This window comes from Nicotiana tomentosiformis, chromosome 9 (assembly GCF_000390325.3).
Source record: "Nicotiana tomentosiformis chromosome 9, ASM39032v3, whole genome shotgun sequence".
In the NCBI taxonomy this organism is placed as follows: domain Eukaryota; kingdom Viridiplantae; phylum Streptophyta; class Magnoliopsida; order Solanales; family Solanaceae; genus Nicotiana; species Nicotiana tomentosiformis.
In genome coordinates, this window is record NC_090820.1 from 22,822,650 (window position 1) to 22,849,818 (window position 27,169).

At 37.5% G+C, this 27,169-nt stretch overlaps 1 protein-coding gene across 4 annotated transcripts; it reads left to right on the forward strand.

Moving 5' to 3' along the window:
- On the forward strand, positions 1 to 26,927 carry LOC104115138 (myosin-6). 4 transcript variants are annotated; one of them, XM_070185929.1, is made up of 41 exons: positions 2 to 551; positions 2,137 to 2,265; positions 3,032 to 3,175; positions 3,639 to 3,784; positions 3,863 to 4,019; positions 4,218 to 4,276; positions 4,372 to 4,531; positions 6,294 to 6,443; positions 6,518 to 6,654; positions 6,738 to 6,884; positions 6,975 to 7,076; positions 7,821 to 7,878; positions 7,963 to 8,064; positions 8,421 to 8,458; positions 8,583 to 8,709; positions 8,828 to 8,998; positions 9,084 to 9,215; positions 9,297 to 9,406; positions 9,524 to 9,599; positions 10,624 to 10,801; positions 11,014 to 11,219; positions 11,399 to 11,518; positions 12,317 to 12,415; positions 13,020 to 13,355; positions 13,943 to 14,082; positions 14,506 to 14,626; positions 14,785 to 14,924; positions 16,102 to 16,207; positions 16,297 to 16,317; positions 16,669 to 16,794; positions 17,701 to 17,871; positions 18,347 to 18,490; positions 23,919 to 24,101; positions 24,560 to 24,691; positions 24,777 to 24,847; positions 24,934 to 25,033; positions 25,161 to 25,217; positions 25,457 to 25,513; positions 25,833 to 25,913; positions 26,221 to 26,321; positions 26,400 to 26,927. In XM_070185929.1, the coding sequence occupies exons 1-41, from the start codon at positions 549 to 551 to the stop codon at positions 26,512 to 26,514; spliced, it is 4,953 nt and encodes a 1,650-aa protein (XP_070042030.1). In that variant the 5' UTR covers positions 2 to 548; the 3' UTR covers positions 26,515 to 26,927. The 4 variants fall into 4 exon arrangements, with proteins under 4 accessions (XP_070042031.1, XP_070042032.1, XP_070042030.1 ...); XM_009625720.2 differs by having other exon boundaries at positions 9,539 to 9,599; XM_070185930.1 differs by lacking the exons at positions 13,943 to 14,082; positions 14,506 to 14,626 and having other exon boundaries at positions 1 to 551.
- Positions 26,928 to 27,169: the final 242 nt, after the last annotated feature.

Here is a 27,169-nt window from a genome sequence, read left to right on the forward strand (position 1 = left end):
ACCAAGAAACCTCAAACAAAACAAAAATGCCTCAACGAAACATAATAGAAGTGTAGAACAAACATTGGCATTGCGAGGAGAGAAATAACAATTTTTCAGTGGAAAGGAAAGGAAAGGAAAGGAAAAGGGATTTGCAAAGGGGGTTGTTTTTCTTTCCTTTTCATTCATCATCTCCATATATTGAGGAAGAAAAAAGAAAAGAAAAATAATATAGGGAGATTGATTTCATAATATATATAGCCCTTATTATATATTATATTTTTCTTTCCTATTTTCATTTCTAAACCCTTTCCCTTCAATTCTTCTCTCTCTTTTTTTTTCCATCTCATCTTCTTGAATTTGCATTAATACACATTGTGGAGAAGCTAGAGAAGAATGAGAGACCAAAGGCCACGCCTTTAAAGGCAAATTTTTGGGTGCACATTTGCATATATAATGAGCCGCATTGTGGGTAATTGTTGGAGAAAAATATCATTGGTTATTATGGGGTTGTGGATTTGAAGGGAAAAATTGGAGTCTTGATTGATTTCCATTGTGTTTGTTGAGAAATGGTATGGCTTTCTTGCTTTTTTCTGAAGAATTTTCTTAGTTTGCATGTTGGCTTTTGCTTACGTTTTTGTTATTTTCTTCAAGTAGTTGACAGCTGCGGTTATTATATTTTCAATTGCATGAGAAAGGTGGCGTATTTGTTTTAGCTAAACTATACTGTTCTAATGAAGGGTTATTATAATTGCTTCTTGGCGATAAATGGTTCAGATATAATTAAGTCCATAAATGTGTATTCTATTTTATGACTTTAAAGTTTTAGATGAGATGATCACATAATTCAACATGGTATGAGACAGAGGTCTTAGGTTCAATTCTCACTTCCACCCATAATCATCAGAAAGAATTTGCACGTGCTACTACTTAAGCTTTTGGATGAAATGATCACAAAGTTTGTTTCAAAGAAAGGAAATCGAACATAAGGTTCAGAGAAGCTGTATTTTCTTTGATAAGAGAGTGGCAGTTAAATTGCTTTCCCCATGACGGTGTAAGTATATTATAAACTGGCCTTATCCATCTTGTCGATTGGCTAAGGAGTGCATAAGTGTTAGAGTGGGTTAGAGTCCCACATCAGTTGGGGATTGGGCTGGTGCCTAGTGGTCTCCTTATATGGACTTGGGAAATCTTCCTTGCATGAGCTAGCTTTTGGGGTTGAGTTAGGACCAAAGTTCATATCTTCACAATAAGCAAGCCAACTTTCATCACTCCAAGAGGAACTTATTTTTTAAAGCTCACTTTCAACTGTCAAGTGTTGCATACCGCACCTCCAAGTTAGAGGTTCTTGAGATTTGTCAGAATGGGTTATGTCCCGCATTGGTTGGGGAATGTGCCGGTGGTCTCCTTACATGGACTTGGGCAATCTTCATTCATAAGCTAGCTTTTGGGGTTGAGTTAGTCCCAAGGTCCATATCTTCTTCACATGGTATCAGAGCCAGCCATGTGTGTTCCCGTTTGGGCTCTCGTGTTATATTGTCCATGCTCCAATTGGAGGTCTGGGCTTGCGAGGGGGTGTTAGAGTTGGTTAGACTCTCATATTGGTTTTTGGGGTTGAGTTAGGCCTAAGGTCGATATCTTCTTCACAAGATTAAAGCAGGTTAGCCTGCATGAAGCTTCAATTTGGAAACAAAATAGAAGTAACTTTTTGTGTTTGGGTGGCCCCATCTCTGTTAAAGTATTAGCCAGTGTTCTATTCTCCCTGTCAAGATAAATTTTCATAGCTAGCTTTAGTCTCTTCAAAGTATTATTTCTCTAGGCCTAATAACTAAACTCTATAAACGAGATTCCGTTAGACACGCCTTAATGTTTGCTTCGCCTTTCAACTTCTAAATCATCAGCATATGTTACTGAGAGTCAAAATGGCATATTCAAGAGTAAGATATGTAGACAAATATAGATTCCATGTGTAGTACATCTGTCGTCTCTTATTCTTCTTTTCTCTTCTGATTTTATGTCATGTTCTTCAGTTCTTTTTTGCTTATTAGATCTCCTCTCTGATGTATAAAACAAACCTTCTATGTGCATAGTGGTTTTTAAGGTACAAAATGTTTTAGTGCTGTGACCGAGACTTTGAAAATTCTAAATGTTGTGCAGAGTGTTTCCGCCAGTGTTGTGGTTGGATCTCATGTATGGGTTGAGGATCCTGAGGTAGCTTGGATAGATGGGGTAGTTGCTGAAGTCAATGGTGAAGAGATCACAGTTAACTGCACGTCAGGGAAGACAGTAAGTTTTACATTAACATACACCTTTTACAAGGTTCTATTGTTTACATCATTTAAAGTTCCTTTTCCTTTGTCTTTTAAGCTCTAATATTCTGCTTTTGCTGTATTATGTTTGATCCACATCCTTGGTGCCCGTAGCAAATACTTGAATGATAATGTAATTATGACTTGTTGTTTCCTGCATACATTCTTCTAGATAGTTGTGAAAGTTGGTGAACTAGAAATTAACTTGCTAGTATTGTCCGCTCTGGTAATTGAGCAGATGCCTTGGTGTTTTGACTTGTGTTGTCCTCTTGTAATTGTCTAAATTATCTGTTGAATCTTCATCTTCACTTTTAACTTCCCCTTTTCTTTTCTTTTCTTTTCTTGGGAGAATAAATAGCATCGTGGGATTTGAAATTCCAGCGCATAAACTACTGATTTCAGTCAATTTTGATCTCAGAAGATAAAAATCTGATCGTGGCAGGCAGTATTATTGATAAGATTAGATATGGTTATACTGAGTAAAGGTCTGTTTACCATGTTGTTTGTTTAGCTTACTATGGTCTCTGAGCAGAGTGCTCTTCGGCAAAATTTGTAAATTAGTCTTTATGAGCTAAAATTAGTGTTGGTTTGAATATAACAATGATCATAAAGTGCAATAGTATCCATCTTTAGTGTTTGCAGCATGCTGCTAGCTAGGAAAACAGATTAACAGGATTACATCATTCTATTTTCCCGGTATCTGAATGTGTTGTCTGATAAATCTCCCTGAATTTCCTTTGTAGGTTGTAACCAATCTATCCCATGTGTACGCAAAAGATACTGATGCGCCTTCTTGTGGCGTGGATGATATGACAAAACTTTCTTATCTGCATGAACCAGGAGTTTTGCAGAATTTGAGAAGTCGATATGACATGAATGAAATTTATGTAAGGGCTTTCAGGACGATTGTTATGTATTTTTTTAATCAGATATATTTTCTGTTTCTTTTCTTGATGATTTTTAGGCATTAAGGGGTGGTTTGGCTTGGTTCATGGTTATGTGGGGACTATAATGCAATGAATAATAATGATAGGAATTATGTACAGTGAATAATAATGTAGTATTACACATAAAAAAAATAAGTAAGTTTCCTAGTATAACTTAATGCAGGTTTTATTTAATACCGTCAACCAAACATAACACTAGTTATGCAGGGATAATATTTCCAACCAAATGCTGCCTTAATGTGGAAATTTATTTTCTAATCCATCCAAGCAAACACTGCATTATTTTATGTCAGGATTATTTTTGCTAATCCGTTCAACCAAACAACCCCTTGTGTTTTCTTTTTCTTTGTCATGTCTTGAATAAACTGGTTGAGAAAGCTAACATGTGATTCGGTGCATTCAGACTTACACTGGGAGCATATTGATTGCCGTGAACCCCTTCAAGCGGTTACCCCATTTATATGATAAAAGTGTGATGGAACAGTACAAAGGCATTGCACTTGGGGAGCTGCCCCCTCATCCGTTTGCTATTGCTGATGCTGCTTACAGGCAAGATTCATGTTTTTTCGGGTAGCTGTCAAAGTAATAACTTCTATATAATCTTTAACATTGTGCTTCTGAATTCAGGCTGATGATTAGTGAAGGGATAAGCCAGTCAATTTTGGTAAGTGGAGAGAGTGGAGCGGGAAAGACAGAGAGCACAAAAATGCTTATGCAGTATCTTGCATACATGGGAGGACGAGCGGCAGCTGAGGGAAGGAGCGTGGAACAGCAAGTCCTTGAGGTATGGTTAACTTTTGGTAAATTTTGGCTGTCTTACTTTATTTCTATAATTCGGCTAGTGGAATCTTGAGATAGCCACTTTCTTATCAAGTTTGACTTTACAAAATCTGTTCAAAATATTTCTGGATCTATCAGTTGATTGACTATGCTTCAAAACATTTCCTGATATATGTACATATTTAACTTTTTCTTTCTTCAGTCAAATCCGGTTTTAGAAGCCTTCGGTAATGCTAAGACAGTCAGAAACAACAACTCAAGGTGAGGAAATTAGAAAATTCAGATGCTTATTCCTCATCGTGTCGTACATTCTGTTTAACTCGTGAATTTTGCTGCACCTACATGTATGTTGGCAGTCGTTTTGGTAAGTTTGTGGAGCTCCAGTTTGATAAAAGAGGGAGGATATCTGGTGCTGCTATAAAAACATATCTGCTGGAACGATCACGTGTTTGTCAAGTTTCTGATCCTGAGAGAAATTATCACTGCTTCTATTTGCTTTGTGCTGCGCCACCTCAGGTAATTTTACTGCCCCTGCATGTTTGCAATATGTTTTGTTCTACAAGTTAGGGAGTACTTTACCTTTATTCGGATTTAAATCGTACTTGGTGCATCCCCCCCCCCCCCCCCCAGATGCAATTTGTCTATTCTCCAAAAAGCAACGTGAATATGTTAATAAAGAAAAGAATTCAGAGGTTTTATTTTTATTTTTATTTTTCTTAAAGAATTCCAAAGTAAGCACCGTGGAAACAAACACTTGCTAAAATCTAAGTTGCTCTGACATGGCAGTTTAGGTGCCGCACCCGTGTCGACACGATACTAGTATGGGTATGGGTATGGGATCTGTACCGGATTTGATCAAACAATTTTGGGTACTTTAACCACGACAGACAGAAAAATTCGAGACGAGATACAATTTGATTACCGAAATCAGAACTAAAACTAGGGTAAATTTGAAGAAAATAGCATATCTTATCTAGGAAATCAATCTTTTACTTATCTACAACTTGAGAATAAAAAGGAAATCCACACTTTACAAGCTATACTTAAGTATTCCACAAAATTTCTCATAAATTAGAGAGATTTTTATTTTTTTAATTATTTTTAGCCGGATCTCCGCACCCGTATCTGTACTAGGATCCATATCCCCGAATCTTAAAATTTACATCTTGAAAAATCCGACCTCTAGATCCGCACCCGTGTCCGAGCAACTTAGGCTAAAATACAAGGTAAGAATGCTACTAATAGACCTAAGAACCTTGCGCATAACGGGAGCTTAGTGCATCGGGTTGTCCTTTTTATTAAAAGATTAAATGAAGATTAGGATGAAAGAAACCATTCAACGCTCATCTGCTAAATTGATAATAACATCGAAACTAAAGGTATCTTTAGAAGTTCCCGTGTCTTTTTTCACACCAAAAGTGTAAATGCCTTCGGAGAGAATTGGAATAAGACAGTAGATGTTAGCACTAAGTATGGTCAGCCGAAGCCGCAGCAGTAGGTGCTACAGTCTAGTTTTTCATTTAAGCACTAGTTGTTCATGCCAAAGTTCTTGTTAACATAGTATTCCCTCCGTTTCATTGATTTGGTTTGATCTGCAAGGTTACTAAGAGTGAAATGATTGATGAGATTATTTTACTGATTTGATAGAAAGTGTATTAAATAATACTCTGAAATGTGAAAAGGTTTAAATCTATGTTTGAATGTATGATAGAAGTATTAGTTTGTACTACCGCATCCCATTTTGTATGACAGTATTTAACTTGACACGAAATGATATTGTTTTGATTTGTTGTATAGTTTTGTAATTAGATTAGACTTAGATGTAACATAGTAAGGTATTTACAATTGTGTCACATCGGATAAATATAACACATGTACATTTAGAAGTTTGAATATAAGATACTTGTCTTTAGGCATTTTTTCTCTTAATTCTCACATGGCATAAGATTTTAGGTGAGAAATAAATCCACATGCAAATTTTGGGCAGTTTCTACGTGACCTGATCACTAATGAACTATCGCTTCTGTTTTAAGTTATGTTGTCTTCCTGAAGTGCTACACTTAAACCAGTACAACCACTAAGACCAGAGAATATCCTTGTCTAAAATATCCCAAAACAATATGTTGCAGCGCTACATAAATAAATAAAAGTGACTCCTCTTTAACAGTTTAAGCATTAGATGAGCTATCACATATCTCAACCGTTTATGCAACATGCAATACTGTTTTTCTTCTAAGTTGGAGCTACTTAGTTTGCTTGTTTTCTCTTTTTCTTGCAGGATGTTGAAAAATACAAAGTAGGGAATCCTAGGACATTTCATTATCTGAACCAATCAAATTTTTTTGAACTAGCTGGAGTGGATGAGTCAGAGGAATACCTGGCAACGAGGCGGGCTATGGATATTGTTGGGATCAGTCATGATGAGCAGGTATTAGCATCATTAAATTCTTTGCATACATGGGCTACTTCATGAGAGTCTCTAGTTTTAATATTCAACTGCAGGATGCTATTTTTAGAGTAGTTGCTGCGATTCTTCACTTGGGAAACGTTGAATTTGCAAAGGGAACAGAAACTGATGCTTCAGAACCTAAGGATGATAAGTCTCGGTTCCATCTTAAGATTGCAGCTGAACTATTCATGTAAGTGGTTTCTTCTATTTATGGTCTCCAGATGCCCTCGTGCTTTTCAGTAAAAAATATCATTTTGCTGAAATCTTGTTTAGGTGTGATGAGAAGTCTCTTGAGGACTCCATGTGCAAACGTGTCATGGTAACTCGTGATGAGACCATTACAAAGTCCCTCGATCCACAAGCTGCAGCTGTCAGTAGAGATGCTTTAGCCAAGATAGTTTACTCAAGATTGTTTGATTGGTTAGTTGAGTACCAGGTGATTAAATTTTATTGCTTGTTCATTTGTATCAAAGGTAATTGACCCAACACAAATGTTGTTTTGTTGTTCAGGATAGTGAACAAGATCAATAATTCTATTGGCCAAGATCCTGATTCAACTTTCTCAATTGGTGTTCTAGATATCTATGGATTTGAGAGTTTCAAGACAAACAGGTGCTTAACCGGTATGCTTTTGTTTTCATCATTCAAGTGGTTAAGTTCTTGCAGAATGCTGGATGAAAGTTCTGTTCTGCCAATTTGGATTTTTGGATTCTCTCTGATCTAACTTGACCATAATTTTATTTCTGTCAACATCTGCCTCCTTTTATGGATTTATTGTGGATATGGTTTACTGTTCCTGCTTTATTTAAAGCTTCCTATACACTAGGGGTGTCAAATGGGCGGGTTGGGCTATTTTAGGCGGGTAAAAATGGGCTGAGTTAATAAATGTGTGGGTAGCTCAACCCGCCCAACTCTTACCAAGTTTTAATTAATGTGTGTTGTTTTCTTATGAATTGTTTAATATCAAATAAGATTTTTTTCTTTTGTTATGGTCGTATATAACATATCAAACAAAAAAGAATTATTTTAAAGATATTTTAGCAAAGTTACTCATGGTCTCATGGATCAATTTGGGCTAAAAATCAACCAAACTTTAGATGGCCGAGATGGACTGGGTCAAGATGGACTGAGTTCAACAAATGGGCGGGTCAATGACCGGTCCAACCTTGGGTGGGTTGGGCGGGTTAAATGGGTTTGGGCTACCACCCCTACTATACACACATTCTGCTTCTTAAAGCACTTTTGGTGTTGAGTTCACATTTAGATGAATAGCCTTGTTTGTTTTCCTGCTAGTTTCTTTAATTTAATTTGTTTATGCTCTCTCCTTTGTTATGATTATTGATTTCTTCTATGCAGTTTTGAGCAATTTTGCATTAATTTGACCAATGAAAAACTGCAGCAACATTTCAACCAGGTTTGTGTGGTCATTCATTTGATAGTCTCATAGCTCGGACATGTTTATGTAAAAACTAAAAAACCTTTTATTTCCCTTTGCCAGCATGTTTTCAAGATGGAGCAAGAAGAGTATACCAAAGAGGAAATTGACTGGAGTTACATAGAGTTCATTGATAACCAAGACATTCTTGATCTTATAGAAAAGGTAATGTAGATCATGAATATATTTTATCACAATCTTTTTACTTTTGATGACTGCCTACAAAATGCATAGAGATAGATTTATAGGCAAAAAATGGGCAAGACCATATGCAAGTATATAAAGATAAGGAGTTACATAAAAGCAGATCTTTCTACCAAGTATACTAAATCATCAGTGCATGTCGAATTATCTTATGTATCTTACTGTTTGTTTCACTTCTTTCCTCCACAGATATGCTGATATAAAAGGAAAACAAAATATGTCCTCATCAGATCTTTCTGTTATGTCATAAATTTTAAACTTTATTGATATGGTTCCATTTTACCATGTTTATGTTCTGAATACTTCGTTTCCTTCAGAAACCTGGCGGGATCATTGCTCTTCTTGATGAGGCTTGGTAAGTAGACATTTCAAATCTTTAATTTACTCTAATTTTCCCTTCTTTTGGTATAATTACCAAAAATAGCCACAAAACTCATTGGTTGTTGTTTTGACTACTCTTTGTGGCTCATTTTTGCCAGTATGTTCCCAAGATCAACATATGAAACCTTCGCAGAAAAGCTATATCAGACTTTTAAAGATCATAAGCGGTTCAGCAAGCCAAAGTTGTCCCGGACTGATTTTACTATTTGCCACTATGCTGGTGATGTATGTAGGAAAAGTAGTTCTTAAAGATATCTATGTACATTACAAGAGTGAGGGTTGTGTAATTTTTGCTAAGAAAAGCAAGTGTTGCTCAATCTTGTTTTTACTTCTTTCGTGTCAGGTCACTTACCAAACTGAGTTCTTTTTGGATAAGAACAAGGATTATGTAGTTCCAGAGCACCAAGCAACGCTTACTGCTTCAAGGTGCCACTTTGTCTCTGGCTTGTTTCCACCTTTACCTGAAGAATCTTCTAAACAGACCAAGTTCTCCTCTATTGGCGCTCGATTTAAAGTATATTTTCTTCTTTCCTTTGATCGACCTGTTTTTATCTCATTGTTTCATGCTTCTGAAATATATTACCCTGTACCTGGTATAGCAACAATTGCAAGCATTGCTTGAGACACTTAATGCCACAGAGCCTCATTATGTTCGTTGTGTGAAGCCAAATAATCTTTTGAAGCCAGAAATATTTGAGAATCAAAATGTACTCCAGCAGCTTCGTTGTGGGGTAAGCTTTAATAACCTGCTCTGACTATTATAAACTAAATTGTCTTTGCAAGCCTGGGTATTTCACACCAAATTTTTATAGGGAGTTCTGGAGGCTATTCGGATCAGTTGTGCTGGCTATCCTACTCGGAAACCGTTTGATGAATTCTTAAGCCGGTTTAAGGTCCTTGCTCCTGAGGTTTTAAATGGAAGGTACTATTCGCATTAACACAATTCAAAGAGTTTTCGAGGTTTCTATCCATTTTCTTCTTTGGTCTGTCAACATTTAGTTTTTTTTTTTGTCGCCACACATTCTTTCTCACTTGGTAGTATTCTCATTGATAGTATTGACGAGGTCGCCGCTTGCGGGAGACTTTTAGAGAAGGCTGGCCTCAAAGGTTATCAGGTACCGGTCGTCGTTTTTCTGGTAGTGGTTAATCATAAGGGGTATAATCATTAAGATTATCTATTAAAGAGAAAAATGTTCTGTTCTGTGTGCTGAATTACATCGGCAGCTATATAGGTGCATTTATATCCACAGATAAGGTTTTAGCCCTCACAAAATTCCTAACAGCGATGGAATGCTGTGACTAATTGTCATTGCTATCATCATTTAAAAGGGCAGCGTGTAAAACTCTGATGGAAGAAGAGTGAACTGAAATTTCTCTGTTGGTTTTCTTTAGGGAAGGAATTACAAACATATTACCTACTTCAAATAATATATTCTCTCCCTATTCTAGAAACAAATCAAATCAGGTTTCGTACTCTAGAAAAGCTGACAAATCTAGAATTCTGGAATCCTTGAGATCCTTTCCCAGAATATTAACACTCCTCGAGCTAGGTTGTAGATATTGATTAAGACAAGCTTGGAACTTGTAGGGAAGTAAGGAAGTAAAGAAGTTCCATTTGTCCTTTTTCTATTTTTTATTCAAGTGGCGATCTATTTCAACATGTTTGTAGCAGCAAGAAATCAATGAGTAAAATATCTCCCAATTCTCTTTTCCTTTAGGAAATAAATTACCTGCCCACAATATTATATAATCTATCTAATCTAGAAAACAATAAAATCCGGATTCCTAGTCTAGAAACAGTGTACTAATCCAGAATTGTGGAATCTTTGAGATCCTTTCATAGAATAAGGACAGTTCAAAATCATGCTTTATTCCTTTCGCTCCGAAAATGCCGTGCCTTTTTCTCTCTTTAATTGAAGTATTTGGTCATTTTGATGCTGCAATTTAGTTGAGGAGCACTGTTGAGAATCTTGTGGGAAACCTGTAAACTAGGTTTTCTATTTTCCTTTTGCATCAGATTTTTTAATGTATTTACATCGTTCAAACTTGTATCAGCTGGTTGTATGATTCTTTTTGTTGAAGCCCATAAAATTTAAACTTGCCGGTTGATGCATTCTATCTGATGTTACATAATTGCAGGTTGGTAAAACAAAAGTGTTTCTTAGAGCCGGTCAAATGGCAGAATTAGACACCCGCCGAAATGAGGTCCTTGGCAGATCTGCTAGCATAATCCAGGCAAAAGCTCGCACATATTTCGCTCGCAAAACTTTTTTGTTGTTACGGGTTTCAGCAATCCAAGTCCAAGCTGTTTGTAGGGGTACGATAACCTGTTTAACTTTTATATATAATTTGTATGACCATGCCCCGACAAAAAGCTAGAAACCGCTGTGAATATGTACCTGGATCCTGTACACGCCGTCCATCACACCGTGTGAATTGATTTCTCTAAATTCAATAATGCTTCTAATGTTTTACTTATGCAATAAGAGAAAAAAATGCTTGATAACTGTTTTATGATACCTTATGCAGGCCAACTTGCACGGGCTATCTACGAGTGCATGAGGAGAGAAGCTGCCTCTCTGAGGATCCAAAAAGATGCACGCAAGTACCTTGCACGGAAATCTTATGGATTGCTGTGCTCTTCAGCTGTTTCAATTCAAGCAGGATTGCGTGGCATGGCTGCTCGAAATGAGCTTCAATTCAGAAAGCGAACAAATGCAGCTATCTTTATCCAGGTAAAGAGGGATTTTCTACTGGCTTTTCTGAATTTCACATGCCATTTTAGCGTCAATTTCTTATCCTTCTGGATCAGCATAATGATAATTTAGAACTCAAGTAACTAATCCATTTTACATGCTTTGACTGACATATAGCTTCGATGTAATTTTTCTTTCTTTGATTATGTTGGTTATAGAGTGATTGGCGGAGATACTTGAAACGCCTACATTATAGGAGGATGAAGAAAGCAGCAATTGTGTTACAATGTGCCTGGAGAGCTAAAATGGCCCGCAGAGAATTACGAAAGCTAAAGATGGTAAGAACTCACTCTGTTCGCCTTTACCGCTCACAAGATTTTGGGTACGACATGCTAGTTTGTTGTGTCCCTTGATCTGTGTAAATTGTATGTGTCATTATTCTCCCAGTTTTCTGTTACGATAGAATAACAACTAGTTCTGAATCAGTGAATAATAATGAACTTTCTCAGTACTTTGTATTAATTACAAAGCAAGAAATAGTTGAATAGAAAGGCAAGAAACAAATTGGTCCTCTCACCCTTACCCACCAATAATTAATGTATGGAGGTTCAGTCATCAGGGCGATGGTAGAAGGTAATTTTTATGTGTGTGCTGAACTGGCCACCATTGAACGGTGAACCGAAAATAACCAGGTGGTTTGTGGGAAGTCCATGTCATAGCAGTGGGAGTTCCAACAACTGCTGTGTTGACCCTTGAGCATTATGGTGTGCCTTTTGAGCATTGTGTCACGAAGGATGACAAATAAGGTTTTTGATATGGCTTTTATGTTCAACTCATATGATTTCGCAGTGCAAAATTTTCTGCCAGTATAGTTCTTTATCATCTCCTCTTCCTTCTGATTTCTATTTTAGTTTTCTCTTCTTTAGTGGACATAAAGCAAGATCTCCATTAAAAGAGAGGAATTATTTGGAAATGAACATGCTTTTGTGGAGTGAAACCGAAGAGCTGGAGCTTTAGTTTTCTATTCTTATGTGACATAAAGCCGACTTTTACGTTCAACTCATATGATTTCGCGGGCTTTAGTTCAAATACCTTAATAGATGTGTTAAATGCCTTGATTTTATTTTCTGCTCCAGGCAGCGAAAGAAACTGGAGCTCTCCAAGAAGCCAAAAGCAAGCTGGAAAAGGAAGTTGAAGAGCTGACACAGAGACTACAGGTGGAGAAGCTCATGAGGGTAAATATATTTCTTTGAACTTTCTAGATTACTATCAGCTTTATAATTGGTAATTATGTTCTAACAGGATGGTTAGCTATGATGTCATCTTTCCTCTTTGCACTCAGTTTAAAGGAAATGATTTCTTCTCATATTTGACCAGTCCATCGTTTTTGCACATTATTGTGAGTTACAGGTCCTAAACTTGACAACTGAGACATAGATCTAATTGTATTTCTAGACTTCAGACTTAAAATAGATTTCCATTTACTGGAGTTTTAGATCTACTTCTGGTTGTTGCTCTGACTTCAGTATTTGATCAAATTTGTTAATTTTCATATCTCTTTCGCGTTAGAGCTAAATCTGAAAGTAGTTGGGCTCGGCTATTCACATCCTATATGTCTATTCTGCTGTATTTGGAGTTTATATAGCTCAAATATTTTTGATGCAAATCATGTTGGAAACGTGTATGTTTTATAGTTTCATTATGAAGTGTTTATTATTGGATTATGGAGTTTGATCAAGGCAAGCAAGCATTGAAAATAAACAGAAACAAAATGTGATTCTATTTTGCAGTAGCATCTTGTTTCTATACCAGCTAATTGACAGAAACCATATTATATAGGACAATTTGGAGGAAGCTAAAACCCAGGAAACAATGAAATTACAGTCTGCATTGGGAGAGACAAGGCTTCAGCTTAAAGAAACTAAAGAGCTGCTCATGAAGGAACGTGGGGCTACCACAAAGGACAATCTGGAGGAAACTAAAACCCAGGAAACAATGAAATTACAGTCTGCATTGGAAGAGACAAGGCTTCAGCTTCAAGAAGCAAAAGAGCAGCTCGTGAAGGAACATGGGGCTACCACAAAGGCTGCGGAACAAGGATCTGTTATACAAGAGATCCGAGTTATAGATCAGGGGCTGGTCGACAAGCTTAATGCTGAAAATGAGCAGCTTAAGGTAAGGATGTAGAAGTTTAATGTGTTGTACTATTTAATGGATATTGCATACTGTTAGAGTGGGTTAGAGTCCCACACTGGTTGCGGAATGGGCTGGTGGTCTCCTTATATGGACTTGGGCAATCCTCTCCCATGAGCTAGCTTTCTGGGTTGAGTTAGGCCCAAGGTCCATTTCTTTAACATGATATCCGAACCAGGCCCGTTCCCATTTGGGCCCCCGTGTTATATTGTCCATGCTCCAGTTGGCGGTCTGGGCGTGCGATGGGGTGTTAGAGTAGGTTAGAATCCCACATTTGTTGGGGAATGAACTGGTGGTCTCCTTATATGGACTTGGGCAATCCTCCCCTCATGAGCTAGCTTTTGGGTTTGAGTTAGGCCCAAGATTCACATCTTCACACATACTCTATTTGAAGATCAAAAAGCACATGAATTAAGTCTGACCAGGAAAAGTATTTCTGCTTCTAATTTATTATTCTATAGACTGTTATATTGCTCAAGATTAGTACTCCATGGTTACAGCTTGTGATGCATTATTGTCATAATTTAGTTGTCGAACTGGCTTTCAATATCTTGTCAAATATGTTGCAGGGCCTTGTTAACTCATTGGAAAAGAAAATTGATGAAAGAGAGAAAAAATATGAGGAGACAGTCAAAATAAGTGAGGAGCGATTGAAGCAAGTTCTGGAGGCCGAGTCTAAGATAACTCAGTTGAAGGAAGTCATGCAAAGGTAGGGAAACTTTTGACAGCGCCTTTCCTTATTTGTTATACCTTAATATGTTTTAGTATTAATCTGGATTATCCATCATAGTTTGTCTAAAGCTGAAAGTCAATCAGGAATTTTTCCCTTGGTTGATTTCCCTATAGTTGAATGGTCTAAGTGTAATAATTGTTAACATTATTTTAGCAGATTTTGATTCTCTTGTTTAATCCACCTTAGCCTCCCTTTTGAAATGAATATAATTTGGATTTGACCTAAAATTGCATATTGATCTCCACTGAATCCATATTCTCTAATAACTTTTGAAATTGCCGGGGGATGATATGTTCTTGTCAATAAAGCTCTTAGTTAGTTCTGCAGTTGAATCTCACACCAATTTCGATCCTTATTTTCTCCTACTTTTTCATTTGATACTGATTGAGAGAACCACAGTTCTAAAGAGCTGCTACTGAAGGATCCTGAGGCTGCCACAAAGTTGTTGGAAGAAGTAGAGTTTCAGGTTATAGATCAGGAGGTGACGGGCAAGTTTACTGCTGAAAATGAGCAGCTCAAGGTGAGGATGTTAGATTTAAATGTGATGTACTACTTAGTAGATGCTGTTCTTAAATTTCAAGAAATACCTGATGGAAATTTGGCTGCAACCAGTTTTATTGCTGCTTCTAATTCAGTTATTGAACTAGCTTTAAACATTGTGTATCAAATATGTTGCAGGTTCTTGTTAACTCATTGGAAAAGAAAATTGATGAAACAGAGAAAAAGTATGAGGAAACAAGCAAATTAAGTGAGGAGCGATTGAAGCAAGCTCTGGATGCAGAGGCTAAGATAATCGAGTTGAAGATTAGCATGCAAAGGTTGGAAAATCTAACATATATGGCTTGGTTTCTTCAACAAGCTCTGGCATCTTATCTTATTTGTTCTTTTTTTCTAAAAGAATATGGTTTTGCATGTCGTTTAGATTTGCTAGCAGTTTGTCTCAAGCTGAAAGTCAATCAGGATCATCCTTGTTTGTTTGATTTTCCTATAGTTGAGTGGTCGAAGTTTATAGTTTTGTGCACTGCCGAAACAACTGTGTTAACTCCCAATAAATTTGTGGTTCAGTGGTTTCAATCCACCTCAGCTTCCCTCTGAATTGAAGCTAATGTGCTTGGCCCAAAATTGCATAAGTTTGTCCTACTGGATCCATATTTTATTATCGTGCTATTGGAATTGCCAGGAGGAATGAAATTTCTTGTCAATAACACAGATCTAGTCTAGGAATATCTACTGTTAAATCTTCACTCCATTTGATCCTTATTTTCGCCTCCTTTTTCATTCTAAACCCATCGAGAGAAGTACAACTCTAAACTTATCAACTCAGCAAGTCTTCTTGAGAGGCTTTTTAACTTATGAAAATTAAACCTTTTGCGTTAAAATTTCAAATTTTAATTTATCTTAATCAAATCGCTTCGATACAAGTATGTCAAAGCAGATGATAGATCCATGTATGCAGCTTCTGTATGTTTTCCAATATTTCTTTTATAGCCCCTCTTCTTTTTAGAGCAAACTTTGAACAGAGAGAACAACATGCGATCCATTTTTCCCTTTTCATTGCTCTCACGGTGTACAACAGCACTCGCACTATTAATGTGGTCTGTTAGTAATGATGTTCCCACTTGTGTGCCCCCCTTTTCCAATGGGTTTTTGGTTTCTATTCCTGTGCCATCATTCCCTCTTTTGCTCCACGTATGTTCCAGGAGAATTGTCCTCTCTGCTTAATATGGACTAGGTCCTCTTGAGAATTATGACTCCTTATTCCTGCTTTCCTTCAGAATTACTGGACTTGCTTGTCTTATTAGGACTTACTGTTCATGCTAACAAAATGTAGAACTCAGATATATTTCTTCCATTAACTAGCAGAGAAGATAGATTTCTTCTGTTAAGAATCTAATTGCTTTATCTTTTATATGTACAAGTTAAAGTCCAGGATTTCTTAATCATGTGAAATTAGTTAGCTTGAATATCTTGTTTAACTTTGCATTTGTATCTCAGGCTTGAAGAGAAACTTTCCGATATAGAAGACCAGCAGATTCTTCGACAGCAAGCGTTACATTTACCTTCTGGGAAAACTTCAAACCGTTTCGCAATAAAAACTCAGGTGCTGATGCCATAGAAATGTCAATCCTTTTGCATAGCTTTCTTGAGCATGTCCTAACTTTTTCTCTTTTTCCATTTTTCCTCTTGCAGCCTTCTGAAAATGGTCATCATGTAAGTGAAGGAATCACCGATATAGTTCCTAGTTATACTCCCTCTGTCCCAACTTGAATAATAATCTTATCATTTTAAAACGTTCCAAAACCTTTGACACCATTCCATCTCTGGAAAACTTTCACAACTTTCAAGAATTCAAATTCATTCAAGTGTTTCGAGTTTTAAATATAGGAACTAACATTTCAACTATTACTCTGACGTTTCTTCCACAATCACTAGTTTAGCATGTAAGTCAAACTTAACATCTTAAACACTGTGTTCTCTCGAATATGGTCTTAAAATGGGATGGAGGGAGTAACAGTAAGGTTGGTGCTTTGAATAATGTCAGTTATGAAATATTGTATACAGGAACCACAGGCTGCAACACCAGCAAGAAGGTTTGGTACAGATTCTATGAGGAGATCCAATGCTGGCGCACAAGGAAAATGGTTTGGTACAGAGTCTATGAGGAGATCCATTGCCGAAAAGCAGCGGGTATGTACCCAGGATGTGATCGAATTTTTTTTCAATCAGATTTCTTTTTCTGTTTGCCATCTTTATCTGCTTAGAACTTTTTCTTTTTGAGTATAGATGGGACAAGATATCCAAATATTGGAATTCATAAAACATGCTACGCCACACAAACATTTATTTTGAAAAGCCTGTGGTTTGAACTCTATTCTATGACTGTGAGATTTACAGATTATGACCTGATGCTTAGTCAAATTCCTTTTCCCCGAAAGAAAAACCAGGATTAAAAATTATCTTTGATTCAATGAGAAGTCGGGGGAAAGAGAGGATTAATTGAATTTCTTTACTCTGGTGCTGGGGAATGGGTGTCTACATCCTTCGGCTTTTAATATTTTTTCTTCCTTACCTCACCCTCATTCTTTATGATCCCTTGTAAACTTCCTTGTTCACTGGCTATTTCTTGGTTAAAAATAGTCAACAATATGTAGTGGCAGCTAAAGAATTTAACAAGTAATGAGTGCTGGCCACTCTGAACTTCTCTTGATGCTTCTTTAAAGCTACCTTCCTTGCACTTACTTTTTCTCAGAAGTTACGGTATACCTATAAAAAAAGCTGGCAAATCTGCAGCGGAAGATAGTATAAGGACACAACTGAATATGTTTAAACCTGGGTAGGACGCTTTTATGTGTGTACGCAATGCTTAAGATGAATTTGCGTTTAAATTGTTCTTCATATACAAAAAATATTGGGTTACTTTTCTAGGTTAGTGCTACTAGTGTTTGAGAAGTTGTTTTATTCCCACTGGTATATTTCATGAAAGAGATGGATAATACATCAGCAGAGGTATTATTCCTCCACTTTCCTGTGAATGAATGTGGTGATAATAATGTGGCTACTAATTTTAATATTCTCTTTAATATTATGTTTCAGGAGAGTGTGGATAATCTTATCAAATGTGTCAGTCAAGATCTAGGGTTCAGTGAAGGGAAACCAGTGGCTGCATTTACCATATACAAATGCCTACTTCATTGGAATTCCTTCGAAGCAGAAAAAACTAATGTATTTGATCGTCTTATTCAGATGATTGGTTCTGCGATAGAGGTAATTTTCAATATCATGTAGAAATTAGAGGTTGTGTTTGTAGGTGTTCATGAGTCATGACATCAGTGTAATACATACTAGCCTGTATTGGTCCAGAATTGGACTTTTGTACTGCTATGTCAAAAATGCATCATTTCAAAAATGGGAAGGAATATCATTATTATCCGTTACATCTGAGAGGTGCTAAAATCCCAAAAGCAATCCCAAAGACAATGAAATAAAGCAAATGATGACTGAAATCAGAAGGATTTGTCAAGTTAGCTCATCATCTTAACTTCCAGCTTAAGCGGAATAGGTGTTACATTATACATGCTATAAATCTACAAAACATAAGCTTAAACAGTTCCCGGTGAAGTCTTAATCTATGTGACTGTAGTTTCAGTTTTTATCCTCTAAAATCACGGCTTAAAAGTGCTCTCTCTAACTGATGATATACGCTTATTTACACACATGCTCGTCTTATATCAATTTGCAGGACGAGACAAACAATAATCACATGGCTTATTGGCTGTCCAACGGTGCAACATTGTTGTTTTTGCTTCAGCATACGCTGAAAACTACTAGTTCAGCTCCAAGTAAACCGCCCCAACCAACATCGTTTTTTGGTAGAATGGCGCAGGTATTTAAATTCTTACATCGTCTTTATTATTGAATGTGCTCCTAAAACTATTGAATTAAAGTTTCTACGGTCCTCCCTCTCATTTTATCTAAACTGTGAGAATGCACGGGAAAATATATTATTCACATGTGTTAACTATAATAGAAGTACCCTATTTATAACAATACACAATACCTACACTACTCCTATTCCATGTAGGACTATGCTTATTTAGATAACAGCTAACTAGCACTCCCCCTCAAGCCGGTGCATACAAATCATATGTACCGAGCTTGTTACATATATAACTAATACGAGGACCAGTGAGAGATTTTGTGAGAATATCTGTAAGCTGATCATTTGACTTCACAAACTTTGTAGCAATCTCTCCTGAGAGTATCTTTTCTCTGACAAAGTGACAGTCAATCTCAATGTGTTTAGTTCTCTCATGGAACACCGGATTTGATGCAATATGAAGGGCAACTTGATTATCGCACACAAGTTCCATCTGGCTGATTTTACCAAATTTCAACTCCTTGAGCAATTGTTTGATTCAAACTAGCTCATATGTTGCCATAGCCATTAGTCGATATTCTGCTTCTGCACTCGACCGAGCAACTACATTCTGTTTCTTGCTCTTCCAAGACACCAAATTGCCTCTTACTAGAACACAATATTAGAACGCCTATTATAAGGTGATCCTACCCAATCAACATCTGAGTACCCAACGATCTGCTCATGACCTCGATCCTCAAACAATAACCTTTTGCCTGGAGCCGATTTTATATACCGAAGAATGCGGACAACTGCATCCCAATGACTATCACAGGGAGAATTCATAAACTGACATACAATACTCACAGGATAAGAAATGCCAGGTCTAGTCACTGTGAGATAATTTAATTTTTCAACCAGCGGCCTATAGCTTGCAGGATCGCTAAGCGGCTCCCCCTGTCCTGGCAGAAGTTTAGAATTCGGATCCATCGGAGTGTCAACATGTCTGCAATCTATCATTCATGTCTCCTCAAGAATGTCTAAAGCATATTTTCTTTGAGAAATAACAATACCTGAGCTAGACTGGGCAACTTCAATACCTAGAAAGTACTTCAATCTGCCTAGATCCTTAGTTTGGAAGTACTGGAAGAGATGCTGCTACAGAAAAGCGGGTTTGGTAATTTCTTCTCAAGGTCACCGTGAAGAAAAGCATTCTTAATATCCAGCTGATAGAGAGGCCAATGGCGAACAACAGCCATGGATAGGAAAAGGCGGACTGATGCTATCTTAGCCACAGGAGAAAGTATCACTGTATTCGAGCCCAAATATCTGTGTATATCCTTTGGCAACAAGACGGGCCTTAAGTCGATCAATGTGGCCATCCGGACCAACTTTAACTGCATAAATCCAACGACAACCAACAGTTGTCTTACCTGAAGGAAGAGGAACCAGCTCCCAAGTACCACTCGTATGTAAAGCAGACAACTCATCAATCATAGCATGTCGCCATCCTGGATGAGACAACACTTCACCTGTAGACTTAGGGATGGAAACAGAGGACAAAGAAGATACAAAAGCATAATGTGGGATGACAGACGATGATAACTTAACCCGACATAATGGGGATTAGGATTAAGTGTGATCCGAAGTGCAATCGGTGTACTAGGAAAAGACAAGTCCGCAGTAGGAGTAGGGTCAGGTGCAGAACGAGAATCAGTTGGGCCTGATATTGGGCGCGGACGACGATGAAAAGTCAAGAGTAGTGTTCCTGTGGCTGGGGATCTAGGAGAAGCAACACTAGACTCCTCAACAGTTAGTATGCGTAAGACTTCTGTGGCTGAAGGTAGAGGAGGAGCTATAGTAAACTCCTCAAAGGTCGGTATAGGTAAGACCTCAGATATATCATGGTGTCAGAAGGGGTAAAGAAAGGTTTAGACTCAAAAAATGTGACGTCAGCTGACATAAGGTACCTACGAAGATCGGTGAGTAACAACGATATCCCTTCTGAACACGAGAATAACCAAGGAAGATACACTTGAGACCACGAGGAGCTAACTTATCTTTCCCAGGGGCTAAGTTATGAAAGAAACATGTACTCCCAAAAACACGAGGGGAAAGAGAGTATAAGGGTGACTGGGGAAACAATACTGAATACGGAATCCGATTATGGATGGGAGATGAAGGCATCCGATTAATCAAATAACAAGCTGTGAGAACTGCATCGCCCCAAAAACGCAACGGAACATGAGATTCAATGAGAAGTGTGCCAGCAGTCTCAATAATGTGCCTATTCTTTCTCTCTGCAACCCCATTTTGCTGAGGGGTATAAGGACAAGATGTCTGATGAATAATTCCTTGAGAAGTCATAAACTGCTGAAATTGAGAGGATAAATATTCTAAGACATTATCACTGCGAAAAGTGTGAATAGAAACACCAAGTTGATTTTTGATTTCAGCACAAAAATTCTGGAATATAGAAAACAACTCAGAACGATCTTTCATTAAGAAAAGCCAAGTACATCTTGAATAATCATCGATAAAACTAACAAAATAACTAAATCCTAAGGTTGAACTGACTCTACTAGAACCCCATATATCAGAATGAACTAAAGAGAAAACAGACTCTGCATGACTCTCAACACTATGCGGAAAGGAGGCTCGGGTATGTTTCCCAAGCTGACACAACTCACAATCTAATGTAGATAAACTAGACAAACTAGGCACCATCTTCTGAAACTTGGATAAACTCGGATGTCCTAAACGTCTGTGAATTAGGTCCGGAGGATCTGTAACTAGACTTGTTGTGGAGGGATTGAGTGAGTTAAGGTAGTAAAGGCCTTCTGATTCATGCCCAGTGCCAATCGTCTGTCCCGTATTGCGGTCCTGCATAATAAAAGAATCATCAATAAAATATATACCACAATGGAGGGCACGAGTCAAACGACTAATAGATGCAAGACTAAAAGGACAGCCAGGGACATAAAGAACGGAATTTAGAGTGACAGAAGATAGAGGATTAGCTTGTCCAACTCCTTTTGCTTTAGTCTGACACCCATTGGCTAAAGTAACAGTGGGAAGAGACTGTGAATATACAATATTCAACAAGAGTGATTTATTACCAGAGATATGATCAGAAGCGCCTGAGCCCATGACCCATGGTCCAAGAGTACTAGATTGGGAAACACAAGAAAAAAAATTACCAGCAACAGAAGTATCAGTCTGAGCAACCGAGGCTACTTGTGGAGATGCCTGCTTACTTGTTCGATACTGAAGGAACTCATTATATTCCCCTTCAGATAAAGAAAATCACTGGTTACTTGTAGTCTCGGTCTGGGCAACATAAGCATTTTTGGGTGGACGACCATGTAAAGAATAGCACACGTCACGAGTGTGTCCAAGTTATGACAATAAGAACACTTGGGTCTAGATCTTCCAAAACGATATCTTCCTCGTCTATTCTCCATAGTTTGAGATGCCCGATTGTCCACTGTCTAGGATCGAGAACAAATGAGTCAAGTATCTGTGATGAGATCACTGGGTGACTTGGTGCTGCAGCAAGGCGAAGTAATCGAGAGAATAATTCATCAACTGTGGGAACAGTCGGACTAGCCAAAATCTGATCGCATACTGAATCAAGATCATTAGGAATTCCAGCGAGAGTAAGAACTAGAAACATCTTCTGTCGCTGCTCTTGTTGCTTTTCAACACTAGCAGAAACTAGCATCAACTTCTCAAATTCCTTCATGACTGCCTGTACTTGTCCCAAGTAAATAGACATATCTAATTCCTGTTTCTTTAAATTTGTCATCTGCGATATCACATCATAGAAGCGAGATATGTCATTAGTCTATAAAGTGCGAGCCTTTTCCCAAACCAAATAACATGTCTGGAATGGACGAAACAAGGGCATCAACTTGGAATCAATAGATCGCCACAGAATACTGCATAATTGAGCATCGATCTTCTCCCAAAGTGCTTTGGCCTTTTCATCTCCTTCGCTAGACTTCTTGATTAAATGATCTTGGACACCTTGACCTTTACACCACAACTCGACACACGAAGCCCAAGTTAAGTAGTTTGAACTTCCCATTAAAGGTTCTGAGGTAATCATAATACCGGAACTGCTAGACCCCGGGTTTTTAGACACCAAAGCATCAACTCCCAAAGACATCGTTGGATTGGAGGTCTATAAAATTATCACCAAATAACAGAAAGAATCAATTGAAAACTCGTTGAAACAGACGAAGGAGACATTGTTTTTGCTGGAAAATTACTGTAGCTGCCGGAAAAATCAGTGGTCGCCGGAAAAACTCAAAATGGTCAGAATCAAACAAAAACAGTACAGGTGGGGTCGGAATTAGTAGACGACCCAACTGTTATGAATAAACTTTTTCAAAAAATGGCCGGAAGTGGTCGTACTCGCCGGCGCGTGAGCTCACGCGCTTGCCGGAATCCTAGCTTCTGACGGCGTGTGAGGAGGCTGCTGCCGGAGATGTTCACTGGGGTTTGGTCTCCGTACGATGACGGATCATGTGGTAGTATTGGAGTTTGCACAACACTGACGGAGAGAGATGACGCAAACAGCCTTGAAAAGTCGCCGGAAAAGGCACAGTGACTTCTGGCTCTGTATTCTAGTTCCCGGATGTGTCTCACCACCACGGTATTCACATGTGTTAACTATAATACAAGTACCCTATTTATAACAATACACAATACCTACACTACTCTTATTCCATGTAGGACTATGCTTATTTACATAACAACTAACTAACTAACATAAACCAAAACTGAGTGGCATAATGTTATGCAAAGAAACCATCATATTTGAAGTAGTTGGCTATATCTTTTGCACTATTACTTTGTGTATTTGAAAGCACATCCATAGAAAGCTTCTACAGTTATTCTTTGAGTTCCCTGTTATGTTACATTGTTACCTACAAAATTGGACATGTATCTGATACTACTGTTGATGTTGAATATTTGGGGGGGGGGGGGGGGGTCTGATGAAGAGGAAGTAAATTATGTGTAACACTGCACTAGTAAGTGGAATTAACTTTAATGTTTTACACAGATTGAATAGGCTCTGATAGAATGATGAAAGTTTGAATGTAGAGGAAGAGATAAGGAGAACTAATCATATTGATTCTAACTTGATTAATATGAAATACAATATACACGTTATATATAGGCGTGATGTGCGGTTTAAGGTATAAAACCACATTATTTTCACCATTGTCTTACTTATTAGGTGGCTACCTGTTGGTGATGTCCTTGACTTTCTAATAGTTTATGTACTCATATCCTGCGAATTTCCAAGCAAGACGATGTAACTGTTACTTGTTTCAGTTTCGTTGGCTGGACATAATGTAAATCTCAGAATAAAACATACTGGAACCTAGAATGAGGAACAGGAATATGCAGGTTTATTGATGAAAGGATTGTACTTCTTTTCTAGAGTTTCCGTTCTTCATCAGCCAACATTGCAATTGGTGGTCTCGACACTGTACGCCAAGTTGAGGCAAAGCAGCCAGCTTTGCTTTTCAAGCTACAGCTCAGTGCTTATGTTGAAAAGATTTATGGAATTATTCGAGATAACTGGAAAAGGGACTTGTCTTCATTACTGACTTCATATATCCAGGTATATCACCATGTTTTCCAGAAGTACTATGACAATGTCTTGTTTTATTTGGCTGTGCAGTCAGCTTAATGTTGTCCTCATTTCTAGTTTTGTAGTCTTGAAGTTATACAATTTTGTATTTTGAACGTGACGCAATTGAAATCAGTACACATACATATTCTGAACAATATGAATAATATCATTCGGCGTGTGTTAATCAAAATATCACATGAATAAAATCCTCTTCTCAATTAGCACTTTTCCCTAGCTCACAAGGATTCATTGGGCCCCTATATTTTCACTGTCGCGTTGACTAGGATTCTGGCTTTTTAAGAAATTTTTCTATTGATCTCAAAATTGTGATAAGCTACTGTGCTTCCAACTAATTTGTATTTTGACTCAAAAATTCTCAGGATTATAGTCTTTGTATTTCTGATATTCAAATTTCTAACTTTACTTGCACTTTCCATCTTAATTAGGCATCTCAAATATCAAAAGGTGGCTCCTCGCAATCACCACGGAAGTCCCTCGATGGTCGTTCTCCACAAGGTCCCTGGGACGGCTTAATTGAGAGCCTAAATGGGCTTCTCGGTACACTGAAAGAAAATTATGTATGTTTTTCATTATTGGAAATAGTGTGATGTGCTAATATTATTATAAACTGATGAGTGGACTTATATGAATATTTTGTTTCAGGTTCATCCAGTTTTTGTCCAGAAAATTCTAAACCAGATTTTTTCGTACATAAATGTTCAGCTTTTCAATAGGTAACTTTTTTCCTATCTCATAGCAGAAAGATTGGCCAGAAATTCATAGATACACCACTTACCATACTATTTAATCCTCATTGCAGCCTTCTCCTTAATAAAGAGTGCTGTTCATTCAGCAACGGGGAGTATGTAAAAGCTGGATTGCAAGAACTAGAACTTTGGTGTGGCAATGTTAAAGAAGAGGTAATCTGTCATTGGTACCCTAAGGGTACATTATTAGTAGATGTTAGATATCATGAGCTGTATTTACATATCTGTAATTTTATACTTCTTGAGGTTTTAACTCGAGGTAACCCTTCTTACTTCGCAGTATGTTGGTTCTTCTTGGGATGAACTAAAGCATGTGAGGCAGGCAGTAGGATTTTTGGTATGTTTCTCCTCTCTGAATGGGCAAATTTTGATCAATTAGATGTTCTTTTTCTCCGAAAATGTTTACTCTTAGGCTAATAGAGGCCTTCTATCCGGTTTACGTCCTAGTATGCTTTTGCAGAAGTGTTTCCTGTTACTTGGAAGTGACACCACGTTTTTGGAAATTTAACTCCAAATTTGAGATAATGAACTTAAATGTACCATCTATTTTGCCCTGTCTAAATAGCTTGTTTTCAGGTTATTAATCAGAAGTCGAGACTTTCATCTGAAGATCTAACAACTGATCTCTGCCCTGTAAGTTCATCTTTATAGCCTTCTCAGTTGTACTTAATTTGGAGATTTCAAATATTGATAATACATGGCGGTTCAAGGCTGCCACATGTGGTAGTAAAAATTTCTTTGTTAGTTGTTCAAGTGCTAGCACGGAAAGCATCCTATTGGACAAGTTATGAAGTGTATACAGATTGTTAAGGGCTTAAATGAATTATTTGCGGTGTTAAGATGGATGTTTTGAAGTTAATCTTTATGTTATGATATGAGTCCTTGGCATTCACGTTGTTATCATTTGCACATTTAGCACTGAGTGTCTTTTTTCTTGGGATCATCTTTTCAGATTCTGAGTAGTCAACAGTTGTATCGAATATGCACGCTTTACTGGGATGAGGATTTTAATACTCAAGGTGTATCTGCAGATGTAAGCCTTCTGTTCTCCTTCTCCTTATATTTTATTTTACTAAATCTCTTTTCTTAGTATTTGGGTGCTTTTGGGGCTGGGGGTAATTACTAATTATGTATGAAATGTGCTCCTTAGAGATGATTTGCTAGTCGACTAACGATCATCAATACATGATATTGGTTACATCCTCAACTGTTGGTTTTTGGATTATTTTTCTTCTATCTGGGAAGTTAAACCACCTTAGCTTTAGTGATTCTCTCTCTCAATGACAAAGCTCAAGTCAAATTTTCTGCATTTGGTTTCTAAACCATATTGCTCGGAACAGGTGATTTCCAGTTTTAAGGATCAAGCAAACGAAGACGGGAATGATGCAGACAATGCGCAGGAGGCGGATAATAACAACTTTATATTGGATGATAATTCCAGGTACTTTATAAATTCCATTTTGCTGTCAAAATGAACATTGATCCTGTTCTATCATTCATCTATTTGCTTCCAATGCAGCATCCCCATCTCTGTTGAGGAGATTAACAGTTCCCTCAAGGACGTTGATTTTACCGGTGTAAAACCTGCAAAAGAACTGCTTGAACATCCAGCCTTCCAATTTTTACGCGAATAAGGCTGAGGTTTCTCTAGCACAAATTGCATGTTTGTTGGAAGGACGTCGTCCAAGGTACCACATCATGAATTTCACTATTGTACATCCACCAACCGATTCTTTTTCCCTCTGATAGTTGTCTCTTCATATTATAAAAAATCCAAAGCCCCTTGTAAAGTTTCTCTAAGGTAGTCTCTTGTAAAATTGTAGGTCTAGTTTAGATAGGAGAAGGGGCAAGGATGAAGTTTTTCAACCTAGAGCTTGTTCCACTTAGTCTTTGCTCTTCTTATTGTCTCATTTTTGTCCACTTTTATAGTTTCCATTAGTTAGATTCTTTGTAACAAGGACTAATTGGAGTACTGTATTGTAAAAGCAAATGGCCAATTTAGTGCCCCCCCCCACAGCATAAAGGTCTAAAGGATTTTTACATTTGATTTCATGTATAGCCTTCTTCAGCACACATTGAAATGGAATCCTATCTCCAATTTTTCATATTCTCTTTTAGCTTCAGCTCCTATTAATCTTTTATCAGAAATCGCGAATTCAGCAGGATGAACATGTCTTTGTAAATGACCTGCATTTACTATGTCCTGTGGCTGTGATCCATTTTAATGGTTCTTGCTCCAAAATCTTGCAAGAGTTGCAGTAATAAAGGATTTCGTGTAAAAAAAAAAAA